We start from the raw sequence: 23,541 nt of genomic DNA on the forward strand, positions 1-23,541 counted from the left end.
GTTGCAGCTGGCTTTGCATCTGCTGTGTAAAATATATGCTGGATTAGTTGGCGGTTCATTCCGCTGTAGCGAGCCCTGATGAATAAAAGAACTAAGCTGAAGGGAAATGAATGAATGAATGAAAATGTCAAAAAAATATAATAAATAATAATAACAATAAATAAATAAATAATAATTTTGTTAAACTGTAGAGTTGAATTTTCAACATCAAAGTCGACAGAGCAGAGATCAACATCCTATAATGCAATTCACAACCATAAATAAACAAAAAAAACTCACAAAATATAGAAACAGTTCATTAAAAGATATTTTTAAAAGTATAAACAAGAAAAATACTAAGTAGTGACTGCAGGCTGAAAGAAAACTAGAGTAAATGTACAGATACAGCACAAAAAAATTACCCAAGTAAAAGTACAGATTTTTTACTAAGAAAAGTACAATTCCTGAAGAAAAACTACTCAATGACAGTGATTTGAGAATTTGTAATTTTTTATTCTACACAACTTGATAGCTCATATTTAAAGTAGAATGTTGTCCTTATTTGGTTGCTCAACATGTCATTCCAAACATGTTTATATGTGTTTTATCTTAAAATACACACATTCTCATTGAAGTCAAGACGGTTTTATAATCACATTCATATTCAGACTTTCTCCTTCACAATATCATTTCAGAAAAGGGTTCTTTGCCAATTATAAACAGTGATTCATATGAGCAGCCAATGACTACCAGCGTACAACATTGTCCACAGTCGATTTATTAGTGCTAATGTTGTTTTCAAGTCATACTTACACGTAATTTTAGACCGAATATTCAAAGTACCATGGTAAACAATGAAGGGGGCATGTCACAAGTTGTCACAGATCGTATGCGATTGTGGTTTTACATTGGCACATTTTTGAACAGGAATAACTTGTGACACGCTCCCTATATTGTTTACCACATTACTTTGAATATTGGGTCAGAAATATCATGCAAGTATGACTTTAAAACAACATTAGCACTATTTAATTTACTGTGAACAATGTTGTAGGCTACTTTGATAGTCATTGGCTGCTGATATGATATTTCAGAATTTGTAAACGATACATTTCTCAGATTATATTATTAAGGAGAAAGTCTGAAAGTGTGAATATAAAACTAACTTTACCTCAATTCGTATGTGCTAACATAAAACCAACTTTACCTTTTCCAAACGTTTAAACGTTTTCAGTTTCTGCTCAAATTGTAAATATCCGTCCTCTTACTCGTTGACATTAATTGTATTATACATAAATCATGTCTGTTTTGTATATTTTACAATTAAAACATCTACAATTATGCAAAACGCAACCAACAACTGAATCTGTTCATGTTTAACGCATAAATGACACTTTCCCCCACATTTTAATGGTGAGCGAGTCAAACTTTATGCTGTGTCTTTGTGTGAATGCCATAAAAATCCCCCGTATGGTCGGTCTATTAGACGAACTCTATGTTGTATAAAGAAAACATAACTTTATGAATCAAAACAAGTTTTTGAATGTCAAAGTCTGCCAATGAATAATGACTGGATTACCTTCGCTGCTCGCGCCATCGCTGCTGGCTTCCGTCTGTTATTGTTCCGGGTGAGTAAATTATTGGAACATACAAGGTTCCGCCTTAGACATTCGGGAAAAAATGTAGTATCATCTTATTCCAAAACACTTGATAAATTATGTAATATTTAAGGCGAGACACTTTAGGCAAAACACAGTTTTATTCACTTTTCAACTTTGAAATATGGCTATTGGGGCCAGCTGTAAGAACGTTACCATCTACGTTTACAGCTGCTGCCGGAGGCTAGCAAGAATTACTTAAGTTATTTATTAAATTACCCAATAATTACGCTCCACGTGATAAAAATTGTATTATAATTTATAGTAAATACCACAGTGCTTTTAAATCGTACTATAAAGCACTTGAATGTTGTGAACATTCTTGCTTTGGTAATACAACTTTTTAATGTAAACAAATGACACAACGCTGTAAGTTTTAATCTACTATTCTAACTGTATTGGGTAGCCTATACTATAACACATCACCGTTTACTGCAGTAAACTAAAGTATTTATTAGTTTATCAGTACACTAATACAGCATTCATTAACAAAGAGTTGTAAATATTACATAATACATAGGGCCTACATTAACACACTTTACCACATATGGTTCAAATACACTATAGTACTTATAGGTACACCGAACTATATTCAAATCTATATTCTGAAGTTTTTTAAAGAGTGATATATTCAGAAATTTGCCTAATTTAATACAAAAAATATTTTCTGGCTGTTTAAAAAACATTTCCTGAATTATTCATTCATTAATTTTCCTTCAGGTTAGTCCCTTTATTCATCAGGGGGTGCTGTTGTTTTACACAGCGGACGCCCTTCCAGCTGCAACCCAGTAGCCTACTGGGAAACATCCATAAACACTCATTCAGCACTCTGAGGAGACCCATGCGAACACGGGGAGAACATGCAAACTCCAAATAAAATTGCCAACTGACCCAGCCGGGACTTGAACCAGCGACCTTCTTGCTGTGAGGTGACATTGCTAACAACTGAGCCACCGTGTTACCCTTTTTGAATTAATGAGTGAAAAAAAGGATCCCTAAATCTCCCTTTTTAAAAACCTTTGACTCTAATATGAAATCAAAAATGTAAACAAGGATTTTGAACCTGCCTTCATTCAACCTACAGATTATTGTGCTAGAAATGTATACATATTTACTTAACACAATTTGCATATTTAAACAACACATCACCTATAGAAAATTAACAGAAACGGGCTATTTGTTTATATTAAAAAATTGTTGTATTACCACAGCATGAATGATCACAACAGATTAATTCAAGTACTTTATAGTATAGTTCAAAAGTACTATAAATTACAATAGTATTTCCTTCATGTGGAGCTGCTTAAGTGGAGATTTATGTTCAGAGCAAGAGGAAAATTTGTTTAATTTTGAGAAAACAGCCTTTAAAAAAAGTACAAGTGGGTAAAGTCTAAAACTTGTAACACAAAATTGCCTAATATAATTTAACAAATGTATCTAAACTGGGTGCTCAGGCAAACAAAAATTATTTAAATATACAGTTGCAATCAGAATTATTAAACCCACTTTGCAACTGTTTTTTCCCAAATGATGTTTAACAGAGCAAGGAAATTTTTACAGTATGTCTGATAATATTTTTTCTTCTGGAGAAAGACTTATTTGTTTTATTTCGGCTGGAATAAAAGCAGTTTTAATTTAAAAATATATATATATTTTAAGGTTAATATTATTAGCCCCTTTAAGCTATTTTTTTGACCGTTTACAGAACAAACCATCATTATACAACAACTTGCCTAATTACCCTAACCTGCCTAGTTAACCTAATTAACCTAGTTAAGCCTTTAAATGTCACTAAGCTGTATAGAAGTGTCTTGAAGAATATCTAGTCTAATATTATTTACTGTCATCATGACAAAGATAAAATAAATCAGTTATTAGTAATGAGTTATTAAAACTATTATGATTAGAAATGTGTTGAATAAATCTTCTCTCCGTTAAACAGATATTCGAGGAAAAAAAAAATAGGGGAGCTAATAATTCAGGGGGTTTAATTCTGATTGCAACTGTATATATGAAAAGGCGGCAACACCAAAAGCTTCAAAATACACAATCTATACTTCAAGAGTTCACACTTAGCTGATGATTGATTATAAAGCGTGTTTGGCATGCTGTCCCAGGAGAGAGCCCTGAGCTCATAAGATCCTCGAGCCCGGGGCTCCCTCTCGTTTGCAGGGCGAGAGGGGAGTTTGAGCTCAGGTAGATCTCGAGAACTCCCCTGCTGTATTAAGCTATTGTGCAATTAGGGATTGCTATGAAAATATAACTACTTAGGAGCACGTCTATAGTGCCAATTTGGATTAGTCCATTACTGTACCTTAAGTTGCATGCTTTTGGATGGTGGGAGGAAACCGGGGGAGTTTTTTTTCCCTCTCCGCTGTCGCCACTGGCTTGCATGGTTCGGGATCTGTAGAGCTGCGCATCGTTGGATTTGCCCTTCAGTATTTGGACTCTCAGTAGTGATTATTAAACCACACTGAACTGAGCTAAACTGAACTGAACTTCAACACTACAAACTGAACTACACTGTTCCTATTTACTATGATCTTCTATGTGAAGCTGCTTTGACACAATCTACATTGTATAAGTGCGATACAAATAAAGATGACTTGAATTGAATTGAACACACCGGGCACAGAGACAACATGTGAACTCCATTTGGTATGGACTAGAATCAGTGATGTTCTTGCTGTAGGGCAACAGTGCTAACCACTGGGCTGCCGGGCCACCCATCTAGAAAAGGAGGAGGAGTAGGGGGTAAGGGGGGATTCTTTAAAACGAAGATGACTATGGTATAGAACTATCATAAATTGAACAATGCAGGACCAGCCGTGAGCAATCAGAAGCATGTGATCCTTTCGAAATTAGTTTATAAATAAACTTCACAAAATATACCAACTGTAAAAGGGATAACTAGTAGTCAGTCCCTATTTGTTCAACAGTTCCTGAGAAAGTGAAAAAATTTATCAAATACAACATTTTTGTGTATTTTCACAGCAAAATAATGCCATAAGTTGAGAAAAGCACTCACAAAATGTCTTATTTTATGGTTACACTTTAAAATAGTGGTCCATTAGTTGATGTTAATGTATTTACTAACATGAACAATTAATTTTGTCATACATTTATTATGGTATTTATACATCTTAGTTGATGTTATTTAATGTAAATAGCGTTTAAAACCAATCTCCGTAGACTACAGCGAATAGTGTGGACTGCTGAACGAATCGCTGGCACAACCCTTCCTACACTTCAAGAACTGTACTCTTCCAGAGTGAGTAAAAGGGCTCGCAAAATCACTCTGGATGCCTCACACCCAGCACACTACCTGTTCAAACTGTTACCGTCTGGTCGGCGCTTCAGAGCACCAAGCACAAAAACAGCCAGACACAGGAAAAGTTTCTTTCCTCAGGCTGTCTACCTTATGAACAGTTAAATATTCCCCTACTGTGCAATAAATATGTGCAATACTTTCTACATTCGCACTTGTACACAGCACCTTATAACCTGTATAACAATCTGTACATACAACTCAACATCCAGGTTTCTTGACTAACCGCCTCTGTTTAATGTTCATAATTTTTTATTATTATTATTTTAATTTTTCCATATTTATTTTGTGTTGTCACTTGTCACTTTATGTACACTGGAAGCTTCTGTAGCCAAAACAAATTCCTTGTGTGTGTGAAGCACACTTGGCAATAAAACTGATTCTGATTCTGTTAGTCCATGTTAACTCAGTGCATTGACTAATGTTAACAAGCACAACTTTGTATTTTAATAATGCATCAGTTAATGTTGAACTATGATTAATAAATGCTTTACAAGACTATTTCAAGTCAAGTTGAGCTTTATTGTTATTCCGCCACATGTGTGGATTTATAGGGAAACGAATGTCGTGTCTCGCAGGACAACAGTCCTACATAAATTAATCATAAATACAAACACAACACTGGACATAAGAGCTATTTTAAAAAACCTATGCATAACTATCATAAGAAACTTATCTGTTCACATAAGACAGGCTATACAAGTGCTTTTACATGAGACTGAACAATGTTGTTCATCTTGCTGTCCTCATTTTGCTGAATTTATCAGCTGCTTTTGACATTGTAAACCACCAGATCCTGCTATCTAAGCTTGAGTCACTGGACGTTGCAGGCACTGTTGTTCAATGGTTCAGATCTTACCTCTCTGACAGGTCATTCAGGGTGTCTTGGAGGGGAGAGGTGTCCAACCTACAGCATCTAAACACTGGGGTACCTCAGGGCTCTGTTCTTGGGCCACTTCTCTTCTCTATCTACACGGCATCTTTAGGAACAGTCATCCAGAAACATGGATTTTCCTACCACTGCTATGCTGATGACACCCAGCTATACCTCTCTTTTCACCCTGATGATCCCTCGGTTCCAGCTCGCATCTCAGCCTGCCTGTCAGACATTTCACTCTGGATGAAAGATCATCATCTTCAGCTTAACCTCACGAAAACGGAAATGCTTGAAGTTTCTGCCAACCCGACTCTACACCATAACTTCTCAATCCAGATGGATGCGGCAACCATCACTGCATCCAAAATGGTAAAAAGACGATTGATGACCAACTAAACTTCTCTGACCACATTTCTAGAACTGCTCGATCTTGCAGATTCGCACTCTATAACATCAGAAAGGTCCGACCCTTCCTATCTGAACATGCAGCTCAACTCATTGTTCAAGCTCTTGTTCTCTCCAAACTGGATTATTGCAACTCTCTACTAGCCGGGCTTCCAGCAAGTTCTATAAAACCTCTTCAGCTGCTTCAGAACGCAGCAGCACGAGTGGTCTTTGATGAACCCAAAAGAGCACATGTCACTCCGCTACTCACCCGTTTGCACTGGCTGCCAGTTGCTGCCCGCATCAAATTCAAAGCTCTGATGTTTGCTTACAAAGCGACCTCTGGCTTTGCTCATTCTTATCTGCTCTCACTTCTGCAGATCTATGTGCCCTCCAGAAACTTGCGTTCTGTGAATGAACGTCGCCTCGTGGTTCCATCCCTAAGAGGGAAGAAATCACTTTCACGAACTCTCGCATTCAATCTGCCCAGTTGGTGGAATGAACTCCCTAACTACATCAGAACAGCAGAGTCGCTTGCTGTCTTCAAGAAACGACTAAAAACTCAACTGTTTAGTCTCCACTTTCCTTCCTAATCTGTAACTGCCTCTCTGGCTATACCACTAACTGTACTCTCTCAAAAAAAATACATTACTAATGCTTTGCTTCTTAGACTTTACACACCTGAAACTTGTCTATAGCACTTGTTCACTGCTGCTCTTATAGTTGTGATAAAGTAGATAAAGTGTTAGGTGCATAAGAGAGAACAGTGTTTCTACTGGTGGTTTGTCAAGCCCACTCACCTGTATGAAGCACAATTTGAAATGCACAGAGTTTCCAAGAGGCATGGAGTGATTAGGGAAATGTCTAAAGCAAATGCGTAACCTGGTGCAAGAGTCAGAGAGATGAGAGGGTGTCTTTTCTAGTTGTATTTGTACTTAGTTATTGCTAGTAAGTACATTAATGAATCAACCATTATTCTTAAGTGTTACCCAAATATTAACAAAAAAAAGTGCCTGTGCAAAATTCAGCGAGGACTGATTAGTAAAAATCTCACCCTGTTCACATGCATTATCTTGCCTTAATTATAATCTGAATAAATTTACATGTACAAATGTAAAAGGCATCACAATGTGCCTGTAAAAGTGCTGATGGATTGTGCAAATGTACATGTTAATAAACTGCAAATGATTTACAAACCTTCCAGTAATCTCTGTATACCTATTAATGTGAGCAGCAGATTTCAGCGGAGTCTCCTTATACAAGATCCAACATGTATGTGGGTCAGACGTGCTCCTGGAAATCCTCATATATCCAGTCATAACATGAATGTGACAGTTTCTGCAGGGCAAATCACACGGTTGAATAAACATGCATGTATTCAGAAGGGATGTGATTGTCGTGCATGAATTTATCAAGACAAAAACTGAGCAAATGTTTTGTACTCAGAGAGACTGATATGAATTGCTGTTTAGGAAATGTATACATTTGTGTACTCGAATTTCATTTAAGATACTACATATTGACATTAAAATAAGTTTTTCTTTATGAAACATTTACTACACTTTAAAAATCCACTCACCAGCCACTTTAATAGGTACACCTTACTAGTACCTGGTTGGCCCCCTTTTGCCTTCATATCTGCCTTAATCCTTCATGGCACAGATTCAACAAGCTACTGAAAATATTCCTCAGAGATTTTGCTCCATATTGACATGATAGCATCACGCAGTTGCAGCAGATTTGTCGGCTGCACATCCATGATGTGATTCTCTCGTTTCACCACATCCCAAAGGCGCTCTATTAGATTGAGCTCTGGTGACTGTGGAGGCCATTTGACTAGTGAACTCATTGTCATGTTTAAGAAACCAGTCTGAGATGATTCACGCTTTATGACATGGTGCGTTATCCTGTTGGAAGTCAGCAACAATACTCAGGTAGGCTGTGGTGTTGACAGGATGCTGAATTGGTACTAATCATTAACACCACCATCACCAGCCTAAACTGTTGATGCAGAAATGGAGACTCATCAGACCAGGCAACGTTTCTCCAATCTTCTATTGTCCAGTTTTGGTGAGCCTGTGTGAATTGTAGCCTCAGTTTCCTGTTCTTACCTGACAGGAGTGGCACCCGGTGTGGTCTTCTGCTGCTGTAGCCCATCCGCCTCAAGGTTGGACGTGTTGTGTGATCACAAGCAGTTGGACAGGTGTACCTAATAAAGTGAGTGGATATTTCTGTCTAAAATAGGTTTTTATGAAAAATGGTACTTTCGTCCCTGCTCTCCCTTATAATACACTTTAATATATCATTTAAAAACACTACGGTATTTACTATAAATTACTATGGTATTTTTTCATGCAGGAATACTTTAATTAATAATCTTTAATTTTCATACAATTGGAAGTCCTCCTTTATGAATTCATGAATGTTTTGCTTTGTGAATCACAACAGAAGCAAACCCGACATTAAAATACAGGAATGCAGGAGTTTTATTGTCTTTAAGCAATACACACACACACACACAAATATTAAATATGTAAACAAATGTCAGAAGTAACACATTTATTCATTAAATGTTCAGTTATTTAAAATATTCCCTTGAGTGTCCACTTAAACACATCTTTGCGCTGGTTATGAATATAATTTTTGGAATAACTGTTTGCACACACAAACACATTCACAACATTCACCCTTTTCTATGGGTTTGTCCGTTGCTAGTAAAATAAACCTACTGAATCAGATAATATAGAGGGCTTCTGACAATCAGAGTCTATTTGCATATACGTATATAAATATATGGCTTACTTTTACAGGGGGTCAAGAAAAACCTTTACATCTCTGCTCTTTTCATAACCCTTCCGATTTACTACAAAAATAGTTTTAATTGAAATAAAACATGCAAAAATAAAGAGTGACACTTTACAATAATGATGACTGCATCAGTTAAACTCAAATGATCAATACTTCTCAAGAATTTATCTAAACGTCAATTTCCATATTAAAATACAGTGGTTAAAACTGAATGGATCTGACCTAATATTTGTAAAATACTGTAACAAATATTGACATATACAAACAACACATATTCAATGCTAAATATGATCTCATTGCAAAGCATTACCAATAAATAAAACAAATAATAAATATTTAATATGTGCTTATCTTGCGAAAGTATAAATGTCTGAGGTACAGTGTGAAAATAGGAAAAACACCATTATAAAAAAACAGAGAACAAATGACTAAAATAACACTTTACATAAGGTTTCATTTGTCAACATTAATAAAATACATTAGTTAATATGAACTAACAATGAAAAAATACTTTTATGTACTCTCAGTTAATGTTGATTTCAATTATTTACTAATAATTTTATGAGTTAACATGAACTAATAATAAATAGATGTATTTTTATTAACTAATGTTAATGAATAAGTGCCAAAACGTTAAAATAATGTATGCAAAAAAATGTATTGTTCATTGTATGTTAATGCATTAACTATAACTGAAGATTAATAAATGCTGTAATAAATGTATTGTTCATTGTATTTTAATGCATTGACTATAACTGAAGATTAATAAATGCTGTAATAAACATATTGTTCATTGTATGTTAATGCATTAAGAAATTAATAATGGATAAGCCACTGAATTATTATAATATAATTAACAGTAGAGGTGGTGATGCAGTCTTTTTTACTTCTTCTAATAATTCACCAGACCGGGGTGAATTATTCAGCTTATGCTACAGTTCCCACAGCTGTAGCCCCTGTTCAGCTCAAAGTGCTCCTGTGTGTAGCACTAGTCTCTTCCCCATCTCCTCCAAAGCCTTCTGTTGTGTTTTGATGTGATTTCTGTCTGTTGTAGCTGTGAAATAACTCCAATCATTCAGCGTAGTGATATGGAGCTGTAAACCTGCCGGAACTACTTTAGCTGTGCGCTTGAATAGTGGCACACCTTTGAATGCTTATCAGCCAATCAGAATCAAGCATTCAACAGCCCTGTGGTATAGCAAACAATATTATGCGGCTCTCTGAAAGACTTGACTCCATTACAAAGTATGAAATTTCTAAACAACAACCGGAAACACAGACTTATGGCTCATAACAAAGTTTTATGTCTAATTTTTACATTTTGTGCAAAGTAGACTTGCAAAAAGCAGGATAAAGTACATCCAGGAGGTTGTGAATGCATAATAAAACCTGACAGGCTTATCGACAGCCCAACATTATTCTTTAACTCTATGAGCACTATCATACACCCGGCGCAAGAAGGCACAAGACGTGTATGGCGGGATTTGTTGCCATTTTCTGACCTGCGCAACAGTAATTTTCACGTTTTGTACCACGTTGTTTAAATATCACATCCATTTGCGAAACTTTGTAGTCACATGGGTGTGCTGGTCGATAAAGGAGGTGTGTAAAGGCGAATTGTTGGCACACTGCTATTTTGAGAAACTGGAATAGACCAACAGCAACATTGACCAACTGAAAGCTGCTCTAAAGTCCAGCGCAGATTGCGTTAGTTATGTGCCTATGCAGGTCCAAACACTTACACATTGCTTAATACACACAGGATGTACAACAATACACGAAAACAAATTAAAGAATAAAAATGTTACAAAAATTATTATTTTCTACATAAATATAAAACCCACTGCCTCCATCCCTTCTTCACCTCTGGGGGATTTTTCAGTTCATTCATGACAAACTGCATTAGTTTAATGTTATTACTATTATTAGCAGTATTATTTATTATGTGCATATTTATATTTGTTTTATTAAAACAAGCTTAGATTTGTCCACCTGTGGGGTTTTGGAGACGTTTGCACCAGCATATGGAGCATAAGAACAGGACGTGTGTTTGGATATAACTCAGTGTTTTGACCACACTTCATTATTATTGTTCATTTATTCCTTTGCTGGAAATTAGAGCTGAATTTAGAAATAGTTTTAAAACAAATCTTTACGCTTAAACTAAATTAAATATGTCGGCTAATGGATGTCTTCAGTGGAGTGAGTTTCCACCGTTTCCTTACTTCAAAGTAAAGGAGTAAAGAGTAAAAGTAAAGTAAAGTAAAAAGTAAAGAGGCTGAATGGAGGAGGCTCGTTCTTTATCATCGCGCTGCAGATGTTTAACTGTTTTCTCACTAGTGAAGCTTCAGTTTTTACACTTACAAAGTCCGCCATGTAAATAGCAAATGCACCACAGCGCGAATAAATAACCTTTGCTCCTAGATTGTTAAACTAGATCCCTAATTCTCTCTCTAAATTAACATTATATAGCATACCAAGTATGTTATTTAGTGACTAGATGGCACCAAACAGCCAAAAACGCAAAGCTGACACAAACTAAACCAGCTCAATAAAGCATAGAATAACCTACATATTATTCATTCACAAGACGACGCCAAACAGTCAAAAAAAATTAATAAATAAAAAAAGCAACGTGACAGGCAAGCTTACACGTATGAATGTGGATGTAAGTATATGGCAGGGACTTGCGTTAGGGGAGGCAGGCGAGGCAGTGCCTCACCTGTCATCATCCTCACCTGCCATCATGAGATGTATACTAATGATAAAAAAATATTTTTGTCCACTGATCTCGGCTATAAATGCAATTTCTGTATGATTCAAATGACTTCAATCATTTCTATAATCCAAAATATATATATATATTGCTGTATTTTGCATATTTCCTGTTTAATTACAGTGTGGGAAGCGGGGTGAGGCAGCCCGAGCTGTGCCTCACGTCAGATTGAGTAATCTCTTGCAAACTGGCTTGAGCGCACCCCTTTTGCTCACTCAGCACATGCTACCAATGTAATGCTTTATTAAAAAGTTTTTATCCATTGTAGACACTTTTATTATATGTCCTCACTTTCCATAAAATATGTAATGTATTTTACGTATGTCTATCATCTACTTGGTGTTAGAATCTGACATAAAGACATTAGGTGAGGCAGGCAGTAGCTCTGCCGCACTGAAGAGGGCACGCGTGCGCTCACGTTATTCTTGTTCAGTGGTTGCTCTTCTTCTACCAAGTAAAGTTCAATAGGAGTCAGTTATTTTAGGTTTAGCTCTTACTGACTGCAAAAAAAAAAAAAATCACAGATATCAGCTCAAAAAATTCTCAAAATTGGACTTTCAATCAACACCTGAAAAAATATTGGACGACCAATGCAGGAGATAAAGGACTTGCTTCAAAGGATGGGACAGAAGGTAACGCGATCATTTCAAAATAATTCAAGTCATGTCAAGACTTCATTTACAAGTTTTGTAAAGGTAAGACCAGCGTGTGAATCCTGTGTGTGTGTAATAGAGAAGGAAAGAGAGAGAAAGAGAGCACGCCGTGGTGCTGTTTGTGTGTGTGAATGAGAGAGCGTGCATCCGCCGTGGTGCTGTGTGAGTCGCTTGTTATAGCAGTCTGTAGCATCAAGCTATATCGCTATACATTTTAAATTCTTCCTTGGCCCAATATGTACCTGCCATTTGTATAGAAATAATAATTGGCAAATATATCGGGTGGACATGTTTGAAAATCTGACTTTTGACTTTGAAAGGGTCACTGCCTCACCAGCCACAAACCTCACCGCATGTCACTGGTACATGGATATGAACGTATTCACTGACAGTCAAGATGATTCTCAGTTCCTGGATGAGTCTGTGTTATTCAGTGGTTGTTATCTGGGAATAACATACCTTAGAACAGAGGTTCCCAATATCGGTCCTGGAGGTCTGGTGTCCTGCAGATTTTAGCTCCAACCCAAATCAGACACACCTGGGGTAGCTATTCAAGCTCTTACTAGGCTTTTTAGAAACATCCTTGCAGGTGTGTTGCGGCAAGTTGTAGCTAAAATCTGACGGACACCAGACCTCCAAGAGCGAGGTTGAGAATCCCTGCTTTAGAATGTCACGACTGACCAATCAGAATCAAGTATTCCTGACAGCAGTGTAATAATCTGTGATAACAACCACCTGGATGTGCTTTATCCCTTACATAAAGCTCCTCAGTCTCATACAACAGCTGATAATAAACCTGTTGGACTTTATTCTCTGAGAACAACAAGCTAGATGTACATTATCCTTATTTAAAGATTGATAAAAACTGTACTAAATGTAGTGTTCATAGTAATACTAGCTAATCCAAGTTAGTTAGTATTACTAGATAAATAACAAACATAATGTAATTGATCGTTCGATATATTCGATGTTAACTAATGGATATTAATGTAAAGTGTCACCAGTAAAATGAAGTAAAAGTCTGGCCTAATACTAAATCTAATACTTCAAGTGCAAATAATTAAAGGAACAGTTCACCCAAAACTGAAAATTCTGTCATCATTTAATCATCATTCACACAGGAGAAGATATTTTAAAAAATGCTGAAAACCTGTAACCTTTGACTCCCATAGTATTTGTTTGTCCTACAATGGAACATTTTTCAGAATATCTTGTTTTGTGTTGAACAGAAGAAAGAAACTCTTCTGGAGAGTTTTATTGCAACCAAGAAGGATTTGCAACCACTCGTAGGAGAGTAAATAGTGAGTAAATATTCACTTTTGTATGGTGGCCGAAAGAGCTCAACGCGCTGCTATTTAAGAAAGCACATGCAATTACAAAAAATGTCAACAAATTAGCAAAAGATCTTCATTGACAAATTAAGTAAACACACTGCGTTTTCTCACAACGTAAACAAAGCAAACGCGCAGTATTTTCTCATAACGCATGTAAATAGCATGGAACACAACAGAAATGTTTCAAGGGACCTCAAAACGGGATGGACCCAGCTATTTATGCTATAGTTATTTAGGCTAATAATATACAAAAGACAATGGAGTGGTGTAATCAGGATGTTGAAATAAACATTAAAACTCACCATTCAAAGACATACCTGCCAACATTTGATATATAAAATCCGGGAGACTGGGGGGTGTTTGGGAGTTGGGGAGGAAGGGTGATGTGCGCAAACTAAAGAGCCAGGGGTGGGGAGGTTGCAGTCGGTGGGGGCGTAGGGTTTGTTGCGCGAACATGCACCAGGTTTCAGACAGGTTTTCGGACTTTTCCAAAAAGCTGAGAGGGGGGGTGAAATTCCGGGAGTTTTCTGGGAGACAGAACAATACGGGAGATGGGTCTAAAATACGGGAGACTCCCAGGAAAAACGGGAGTGTTGGCAGGTATTCAAAGATCACCTACAACTAAGGAATAGTTACGGCACAACAAGCAAATCCCAGCTGGGTATATCATGTTTTAGGGTCTCCTTGAAACATTTCCCTTGAGTTACTTGCTATTTGCTTGTGTTGTGAGAAAATGCAGCTCGTATTCTTAATTTGTTTAGGAATTAAGAGCGTCTCTCGGCCATCGTACTTTTGGGTGAACTATCCCTTTAAACATCACAAGGTGTGTATTCACACCGAAGATGTTTGTAGTGACTTTCCCTGCAAACTCCCAGAAATGGTGTCCGACTCCAGCAGCTCGACGACACTATACGGCGAACAGTCCTCTAATCCGAGCTTCCCACAAACCCATCCGCAAAAACCCTTCTCCAAATCCCTGACCGACATCCACCATTCACTGAAGGCCCAGGAAACTTGAACCACAGCTGAATATAAGCCTATCGACACCGACAGCGCCACGATCAGCACCGGATAGAAGATGATAAGGAAAGGACACACTGTAATTTTATGGCAGAACGTCCGCTCTTCATTGTACACCAGGAATATGTTATACCAGGTGAGAGTACCGTAGTAAAACGAAGTAATGAAGGACAGGACGAAGACAACCGGAGCGCAGGAAAGGCTCCACAGGACGATGTGCGGCCCCTGAGAAAGACCGAATCCACAGGAGCGACTGGAACCCTCGCCAGCGTCACACTCGGCATCCAGACGCTCTTTGGATCTCGCCATCTCCCGCAGCTCTTTCTCTGTGAGCGTGACGTGGATGTCCACCATCTGACCTTTCTTTTTCCCACGTGTGATGGTTCCCGTGAGTGTCACATAGCGGCTGTCTGGAGGCACAGACCAACCTGAGAAGGACAAGACATTTCATACAACAATGCATACATTTTTCTTCACGGTTCACAGTTCTATTAAGGCCCAATCTTAATTCTCAATCTTAAAGGGCATCTATGATGAAAATCATCCTTTGTTAGCTGTTTGGACAGAACTGTGTGCAGGTATAGTGTGTCCATGGTCATATTGCGGTGATATAAAGACAAGACGTCTCTTTTTTAATTTCCTGACGTTAAATAGGACCCAAATCCCTCCCATTTTGACGTCCAGGTTTATTTTGTACATTAACATAACATATATTCATACAGCAGTGGATATTAACATGTATCCTGTCACATTTGCAGTGCAAACAGTACAAAGCTAAACGTGTGTGTGTGTGTGTGTGTGTGTGTGCACGCACAAACTTTGTGACAACATTATGTGTGACTAATCGTTTTAGAAAGGCTTGAATTAACTACACAACAAATGCATCAAATAACCATTGGGTTACCAGTGCTTACTGTAGTATTTCTAATAAATGGTAGATCAGCTTCCTTCATATCTGTCACTGTGCTGTTTATCTGAGGTGAGACGCAGCAGGAGAAGTAGACACGCATCCAGTGTAGCAAACAATTTTCAATGAAAAGGCGCTAAGATCTGCATATTACCGACGTCATCACGTGCAACCGCTTCTGTTTGTTTAACAGCCTATGGTTAATAAAGGGGTATTTATATTTGCACTACGCTTTATATATGCATGTCAATTTAACTAAATGTATTGCTGTTTGAATACAGTATGACGGTATAGATGTGTAGTGAATTTGCAGTAATCTCTCAGACGTAATAAACTCAGACAAGTTACGAAACCGTCACTAAAATATCTGTGATTGTGAACAAGAAAAGAATAAACAGTCAAATTAAATTCATTCATTCATTTTCTTTTCGGCTTAGTCCCTTTACTTAGCTGGGGTTACCACAGAGGAATGAACCGCCAACTTATCCAGCATATGTTTTACACAGCGGATGCCCTTCCAGCCGCAACCCACTGGGAAACATCCATACACACTCGTTCACACACATTCACAACAATTTAGCTTACCCAATTCACCTGTACTGCATGTGTTTGGACTGTGGGGGAAACCGGCGCACCCTGAGGAAACCCACACCAACACGAGGAGAACATGCAAACTCCATACAGAAATGCCAACTGACCCAGCCGAGGCTCGAACCAGCGACTTTCTTGCTGTGAGGCGATCATGCTACCCACTGTGCCACCGTGAGCCCGTCAAATTAAATTGTTTAACTTAAAACAAGGAGAAGCAGATTGGTTTGACTGCACAAGGGAAATACCTCACACTCGCGGTGCTAAATCATTTGCCGTCGGTACGCAGAGGGGTGATCTGCTCTCAGGCTGTGTGTGGTACTGGGCTGCCTGTCAGTGCTCTGAGGCGGGGGAGGGGCCGACGGCATCACCCACAGCTTATTGAGAGGAGTAGAAACAGTACAGTAAGGACACATGAGAGTCTATAAAAATCTCCAGTAAAACCAGAAAATGTCACAAGGGGGGTTTGAAAAGCCGCTAAATATAGCAAAAGAGTTGCTAAGTTGACAACATGGCATGCAGAGCAATCTCTATTGGCCCGTTTCCACTGAGAGGTACAGTACGGGTCACCTTTATCAAGCTTGCGTTTTTACTGCCACCCTTTTGGTGGGCTTGGTGTACGACAAAGTTTCAGACAACGCCATTTTTACTCGAGGAAAATCAGAGTAAAGCTGTACGGGTCGTTCACATATCACATGAGAAGCACTTCTCACAAAACAGATGCTTCATACACATAAATACGTGTGTATAAACGTTCATTACTAACCTTTCTGTGAACATGATTTGATTATAACTGCAGATCAATGATTGTTTGCGATTATATAAAATAAATAAATGCAACATATATGAACACATACAGACCCTTACAGTCTCAAATATGTTACCAATTACAGATAAACTACACACAGCGTACATTTAGTGCTTATTTGGGTTCAAAAACAACACGAAATATAGCCTACAGTCAGTGTAAACCTCTCATGTGTCTTTAATCTTCAACAGCACATGTATCCTCTGTATCCTCCATCATTATGAGTTCATAATAGTCCTAAAGCTGATGATAATAGTTAAACATGGCAGTTTGTTCATGGTTTAGGTTGCAGAAGCATCATTTGCTGCTGTTTTTTCCAGCTTCTCCTTTTTTTTCCGCACTTCACTCTCGCATTTGTCCATTTCTGAAAGGATGGGATATCGGAAGCGCTTTAATAATCACGAGCACGTTATTAATATGAGCTCAAGAAGTTCGTAGACGCGCGGCGAGCTCTCTGGTGAAAGTGAAACCACTCGCACTTTTAGACGGGCTCGTAAAACAACAACAGGACACAGCAGATTTTGTTGTTCTTGGCTTTATGGCTGTTAATCAAGACAACGACAAGGTTTGTTTGAGCTCGGGTCGACCATGGCTTGTTATTATATGTACAAGTTATTACAGTGTAATTTCTTGGCTGTGTACTTAAAAATGCTGCTTCCTTTGTTTTCATTCTCCTGCTTCTGCAAGTGACGCATCTCTGTAAACCAATATCATTCAGCTGCGCATCTAGCTCCGCCTTTTGGTACCCCTTTTCCATACTAGGTATCCTTTGCAAAGGGTAACCAAAAAATGATATGGTATGGTTTGCTTTTAGATACCCTTTGACAGTGAAAATAGCCATAAAAGCGTACCGAACCAAACAGTACCACAGTGGAAACGGGTTATATGCCTCTGACACGCAAGTTGCAATGGTGGGCGAGGAGAACAAGCTCATTTGCAATAAAGGCACAGGCAAAAAAACAGCCACAGTGTCCTAAATTCCCATTTTGAGAAAGGTATAATAAATAATCTGATGGATATTTTGAGCTGATTCTTTACAGACACATTCAGGAGACACAAAAGACTTATCTTAAATCTTGACAAAGGGGTAAAATAAGTCTCCTTTAATACATTCATAATATGTATGTTTGATACATTACAATCACGCTTTTTGTAAAAACAATAACCCCCCCACTAAATTTGGCCATCTATAATGCATAACAATAACTCCTGTCCTGTATACTATACAGTGTATAGCAGGCCCACAACACTTTCACATCTGTCACTGGATGACACTCGAATATCCTGTCAGAAAAGTCTAATGGCTGGCAATGAGCTTTTTACCGTGTCTAGTATAACGTTAATGTTGTTTTCGTGTGTTTACATAGATGAATATGGCCACGGTGTAAAAGAACAGTACAGTTACGATCTTATTGCCACATTATATCATTAGGATAACATGATATATGCCTTCAGTGATTTCCTGAAGATAAATACCAAAAAAAAAAAAAAATCCCACAACTGGAATAACCAGCACAGGCTCATTGTGAAAACGTAGCCCTGCGGACGTTTCTGGAGACAGCGAATTACGTAGGCAGAGGTACGTATGGCTGCATTTCATTTCTTTAAACGAACGCTACGGGGCGGTGTGATGCCGTTCCTTTTCGCGCTTACCAGCTGACTGCTTACCTCCGTATGAACGGCATTCCGGCTGCAACCAGTTTGTCCCATTATCGCGACACGTACGTCGGCGGATTTGAGATGCAGAGAGGAGTTGACCACGAAGACGGGGGTTCGAGTCCGGTGAAGAGCGGTTCCAGAAAGCAGGTAAGACAAAAACAGAATCCAAAATATAAAACAAACAAGTGAATAGCAGGGTGAGGATGTGGTTAAAAAAAAAAAAAAAAAAAAAAAAAAAAAAAAAGTCAGAGGAGGGCTTTTATTTTTTTTGGATTGCTTTTGAAACGTGTTGGTTTGGTTTAGAGCAGTGGTTCCCAATGTGGGGGTCGGGACCCCTCGGGTGGTCGCAGGATAATGAGCGGGGGTCGCTTGGTGATTTCCAAAAACCTATTTCATTTTATGAAACTATTAGAATTACCATTTTATATTTACAATAATAGTTTTAAAACAGCACACATTTTTTTCCAATTGGATTGCGACCCCTGGGGTCTCATTACGTTAGATTAAAGACACCGCAATAGGGTCAGATGCAGCAAGATTGATTTCACGGCACCAGGGTAAACTTTCTGACACCTTTACGGCACTCGCATACAATAAAATTAAATACAGGCCACGACTGAACATGGAGGATGATCTTTGAGTGGCGTTCTCCAAAATTAAACAAAGAATAGATTGGGCCTATTGGTGTGTTTGAGCCGCTTTGCGTTTGTATATATTATGTTAAATAAAATGTTGGGGGTCACGAGTCACTGGCGTTATTATCTTGAGGGTCACAGGCTAAAAAGTTTAGGAACCCCTGGTTTAGGGAAGCAGGTGGGCGGGTCAATTGATAAAATTGGTTGGGTTTAGGAAAGGGGAAGGGTGGGTCAGCCGATCGTTCGCTCAGTCAGTCAGAAAGTCTGTCCAAAAGTGAGTCGACAGCGGCCTCTGGTGGGTTTACGCGAGAACAGCAGGCGCAAATGGCACTAGCGAGGGAAATTTGAGACCTCGAAAAGTGTACACGGCGACCTCTGGTGGATTTGCAAAAACAAAAACTGCAGAAAAACATGCCGCGATCTCCAGAAACGTCCGTGGAGGTACGTTTTCAGAATGAGCCTGGGTTGGGAATAACTACAGCAGTCGCCATCGTCGATCTCATATGATGTAATTGCTCGCAATGACATGATGGCATGTGTGTTGTAGTGTTGTCCCATTAGTTAGGGGTAAACTTGAAGCACTTCCACCTTAGAACATTTTGTTTCAAGGGCCCAGGGGCAATGTCTAGGGGGAAAATGGAATTGGGCATATGTCTAATCTACAGTAAATACTTCAGAAACACTTCACCTTCAGTACTGGTGTTATTCAGAAACGTGGCTCCCTCCTCAGAGCTTCTCTCTCCTCCATCAGCATCTCCTTCACCAGTTGATCTCTCTGGATCACAGCGGTACACGATGATGGATTCCGGACGCTGTTCCCGCTTCCTCCTCTTCCTCCGAGTGCTGGTACCTGTGTTTCCTTCATCCACCGTTCCTTCGGAGACCTCAGATCTGACCGAGTCCAGCTCCTGCTCCATCATCCAGACTCAGATCCACTGTCTCAAAGGATTTCGGCGGAGCTACGATCATAGGAGAGATAATATGAGACTATTTACTCCATCCAGACATGATAAACCTGTGAGAAACAGAGATGAACATGATGCACAGATTATATTTTGCATGCATTTATTTATTTAGGACATGAGGAGATTATATAAGAGCATCTAAATGGCTAGTTGAGGGAATTTTTTTTTCAGCAGGTTCATTTTGTGCCACCTCTAGATGTTTACAGCATGTATTAAAATGTTTTATTTATTGATTTTAATGAATAATATCTACAGCATGTCTTAATATTGTTAATGCTTTCCATTTATCAAAATACAAAAATGGACTTGGACTTAAGCACTAAAATGACTAAAACTGAAGTGAATATAAATTAAAGCTAGTAAAAAGTATAAAAACTAAACTAATTAAAATGATTAAAAATATGTACTTAAAAATAAAACCAGAAAAGATGTTAAAAAGTATATAGTTATATAATTATTTCAAATAAAAAAACGAATAAATGACAAAAACATTAAAAAAATACTAAACCTTAAACTAGAAAAACTGAAAACATTGAAAAAAGAAATATTGAATAATACTATGTTACAGTTACAGTATTTTTAATGGTCTTACAATATTTTTTTATATTTTAAATGCAATACAGAAAATATAAACGTTGTTTTAGCTGCCAACAAAACAGATAGACCTTAAGTACTAAAATGACTGAAATGGAAATAAATCTAAACTAAAGCTAACAAAAATAATTTAAACAAAACTAATAAAAATGACAGAGACGCATTCTTGAAAATATTTCTTTAAAAAAAAACTATTGAATAATAACTTTGTCATGTGTCAGTATTGTTAATAATTTCCATTTATTAAATGAAGAAAATATATAAACAATGCTTTTGCAGCAAAAAAAAAATTGATTGGACTGAAACATTTTATTTGAAAAGCATTATTATATATAAAGCATTTTATTTGAATTTGAGGTGTTTTAGCTTCAATATATATCAATATATATTCAATATAGTGATATATATAGTGATATATAGTGATATAAATATAAACCAGATGATTTGAATAGCTCTATTTGGAAAGATTTCAATAATTTTGAGCAACTGAGGTGATCAAGTCTTTTTATATGCAGTGCATCTGCATAAAATATAATAAATTACAATCATATGACTGAACTTAAATTAAAAGTGAAATAGACAGCGATTTATGGTTATCTGTGGACTCAAAGTATTAAAATACAAAAATGTGACAATCAAAGGTAAAATAACATTCAGTTTTGTAAAAATTATATCTTTATTTTGATATTCAATAAATAATCTAATCCTGTGATGTCACTATTGCGGATACACACATTGCGATATTGATGATCAAACGATATATTGTGCAGCCCTAATATATATATATATATATATATATATATATATATATATATATATATATATATATATATATATATATATAAAACTGAAAAAGCACAATAAAATGACAAACTAAAAAAAATGAAAAGGAAAACTAATAACAACAAACCTGATTTTATTTAGTCTATATTAAAAGCAAACACATCTCAAATATAAACCAAATCCATTGCAGCTAAACAGAAAATGAAATGTCTATAAAAAAAATTAAGAAATAACTAAAATGAAAAGGAAAACTACTAACAAAACCTGATTCGAAATACTAATAAAAACTTTAAATAGCAAATAAAACTAGCTTTTGTGTAGCAAACACCCTTCTGTCTGCTTATTCAGCTTTAGTACTAAAATATCTCAAATATAGCCTAAATCAAAGCTAAAACATCTTAGATATAAATAACATTAATTAAAGCTAACCAGAAAATGAATATGTATATAAAAAAACAGAAAAAGGCCAAATAAAATCACTCAAACTAAAACCAAAAAGAAAAATAACAACTACAAAAACTGATTTAATATAAATTAAAGCTAAAACTTCTCAGATTTAAACCAAATCCATTAAAACTAAATAGAAATCAAATATATATATATACATATATATATATATATATATATATATATATATATATATATATATATATATATATATATATATATATATATATATATATAAAAACTAAACAAAAAGTACAATAAAATGACACAAACTAAAATCAAAAGTTAAACTAATAACACAAATAGATCCAAAATGCTAATAATAACTTTAAATATCAAATAAAACTAGCTTCGGTGTAGCAAACAACACCCTTCCGTCTGCTTCTTCAGTTCTATTGTCAGAGAAACAAAGAGACACAGCTGACACACAAACAGTACAACCGATGAGGAGATTGTGCTTTAATCAAACACCACGTGTAACCCAAAACCCTCCATTTTAAAGCCATTTAAGAGTGAAATAAATCCGTGTACTGTAAGCGCCAGGCGGAGGCTGTTTTCCTCTCAGCTGATCCGCTCTGGCTTTAATCACAGATCTTACAGCGTTAAACGTCTTATTCACAAACACCAGAAGCGTGTGCTTAATTCCTAGCTAATACAGTCTTACTTACAAGATGCACATACGTGGAAGAAAAGCTGTAAAACTCCTGCGATGAAGATGTTCCGCTGGTTTAATGTCAACAGCAGCCGCCATGCAGATGCGCCTGGGCCACAATGAACACAAGCCCCACCCACTAAATCTGGAAGGGCAGTCCTATCCAATAAGATGACGGTATAATCGAAGTTCCCTCCTCCTTTTATTTAAATCCACTACTACAGTAATATAAAATCTATTTGACAGCCGTACACTCCACAGCTGTAACTCTTTACACTATTATACTGTCATACTACCTTTGGTAACCCTTTAGTTTAAGTAACTATTCACACTACTGGCTTATTACCTGTCTGTTAATACTATAACGTGTTTTAGTACTTATAAAGTATGATTCTTCATCCCTAAACCCAACGATTCATCATCTCTAAACTACTACATACTAAATATTAAGCAGCTAATTAGTAGTTATTAAGCTAATAACGTGAATTGTATATTTAAATAAAGAGTGAGCCTATTTTTTTTTAAATATCATCATCAATATTTTATTCGTTTTTGGATGCATTTTATAGTCAATAAAATAATATGCACATAAAATGTCATGATTAAACAGCATTTAACTTTGATTAAAGTCCAATTAAATTCGATCTTGTAGTTGAATTCGAGATGGGCTATATATTTACACACAC

General features: G+C 36.9%; 2 protein-coding genes across 3 annotated transcripts in view; both read right to left on the bottom strand.

Annotated features, from left to right (window-relative positions):
* Nucleotides 1-1,601, bottom strand: part of xrcc5 (X-ray repair complementing defective repair in Chinese hamster cells 5) — a 37,968-nt gene extending 36,367 nt beyond the window's left edge. The window contains exon 1 of the mRNA XM_056465952.1: nt 1,559-1,601. Within this exon, the coding sequence (XP_056321927.1) occupies nt 1,559-1,576 (18 nt within the window). The 5' untranslated portion in view covers nt 1,577-1,601. The remainder of the gene's footprint in view (nt 1-1,558) is intronic.
* A 12,705-nt stretch (nt 1,602-14,306) lies between these two features.
* Nucleotides 14,307-22,981, bottom strand: tmem169b (transmembrane protein 169b). 2 transcript variants are annotated; one of them, XM_056465169.1, is made up of 3 exons: nt 22,872-22,981; nt 20,103-20,373; nt 14,307-15,245 (listed from the first exon to the last, which is right to left on the bottom strand). In XM_056465169.1, exons 2-3 carry the CDS (start codon nt 20,332-20,334, stop codon nt 14,629-14,631), a joined length of 849 nt encoding a protein of 282 aa, XP_056321144.1. In that variant the 5' UTR covers nt 20,335-20,373; nt 22,872-22,981; the 3' UTR covers nt 14,307-14,628. The 2 variants fall into 2 exon arrangements, with proteins under 2 accessions (XP_056321144.1, XP_056321143.1); XM_056465168.1 differs by having other exon boundaries at nt 20,103-20,429.
* Between the last annotated feature and the right edge of the window lie 560 nt (nt 22,982-23,541).

This window comes from Danio aesculapii, chromosome 9 (genome assembly GCF_903798145.1).
Source record: "Danio aesculapii chromosome 9, fDanAes4.1, whole genome shotgun sequence".
Taxonomy (NCBI): domain Eukaryota; kingdom Metazoa; phylum Chordata; class Actinopteri; order Cypriniformes; family Danionidae; genus Danio; species Danio aesculapii.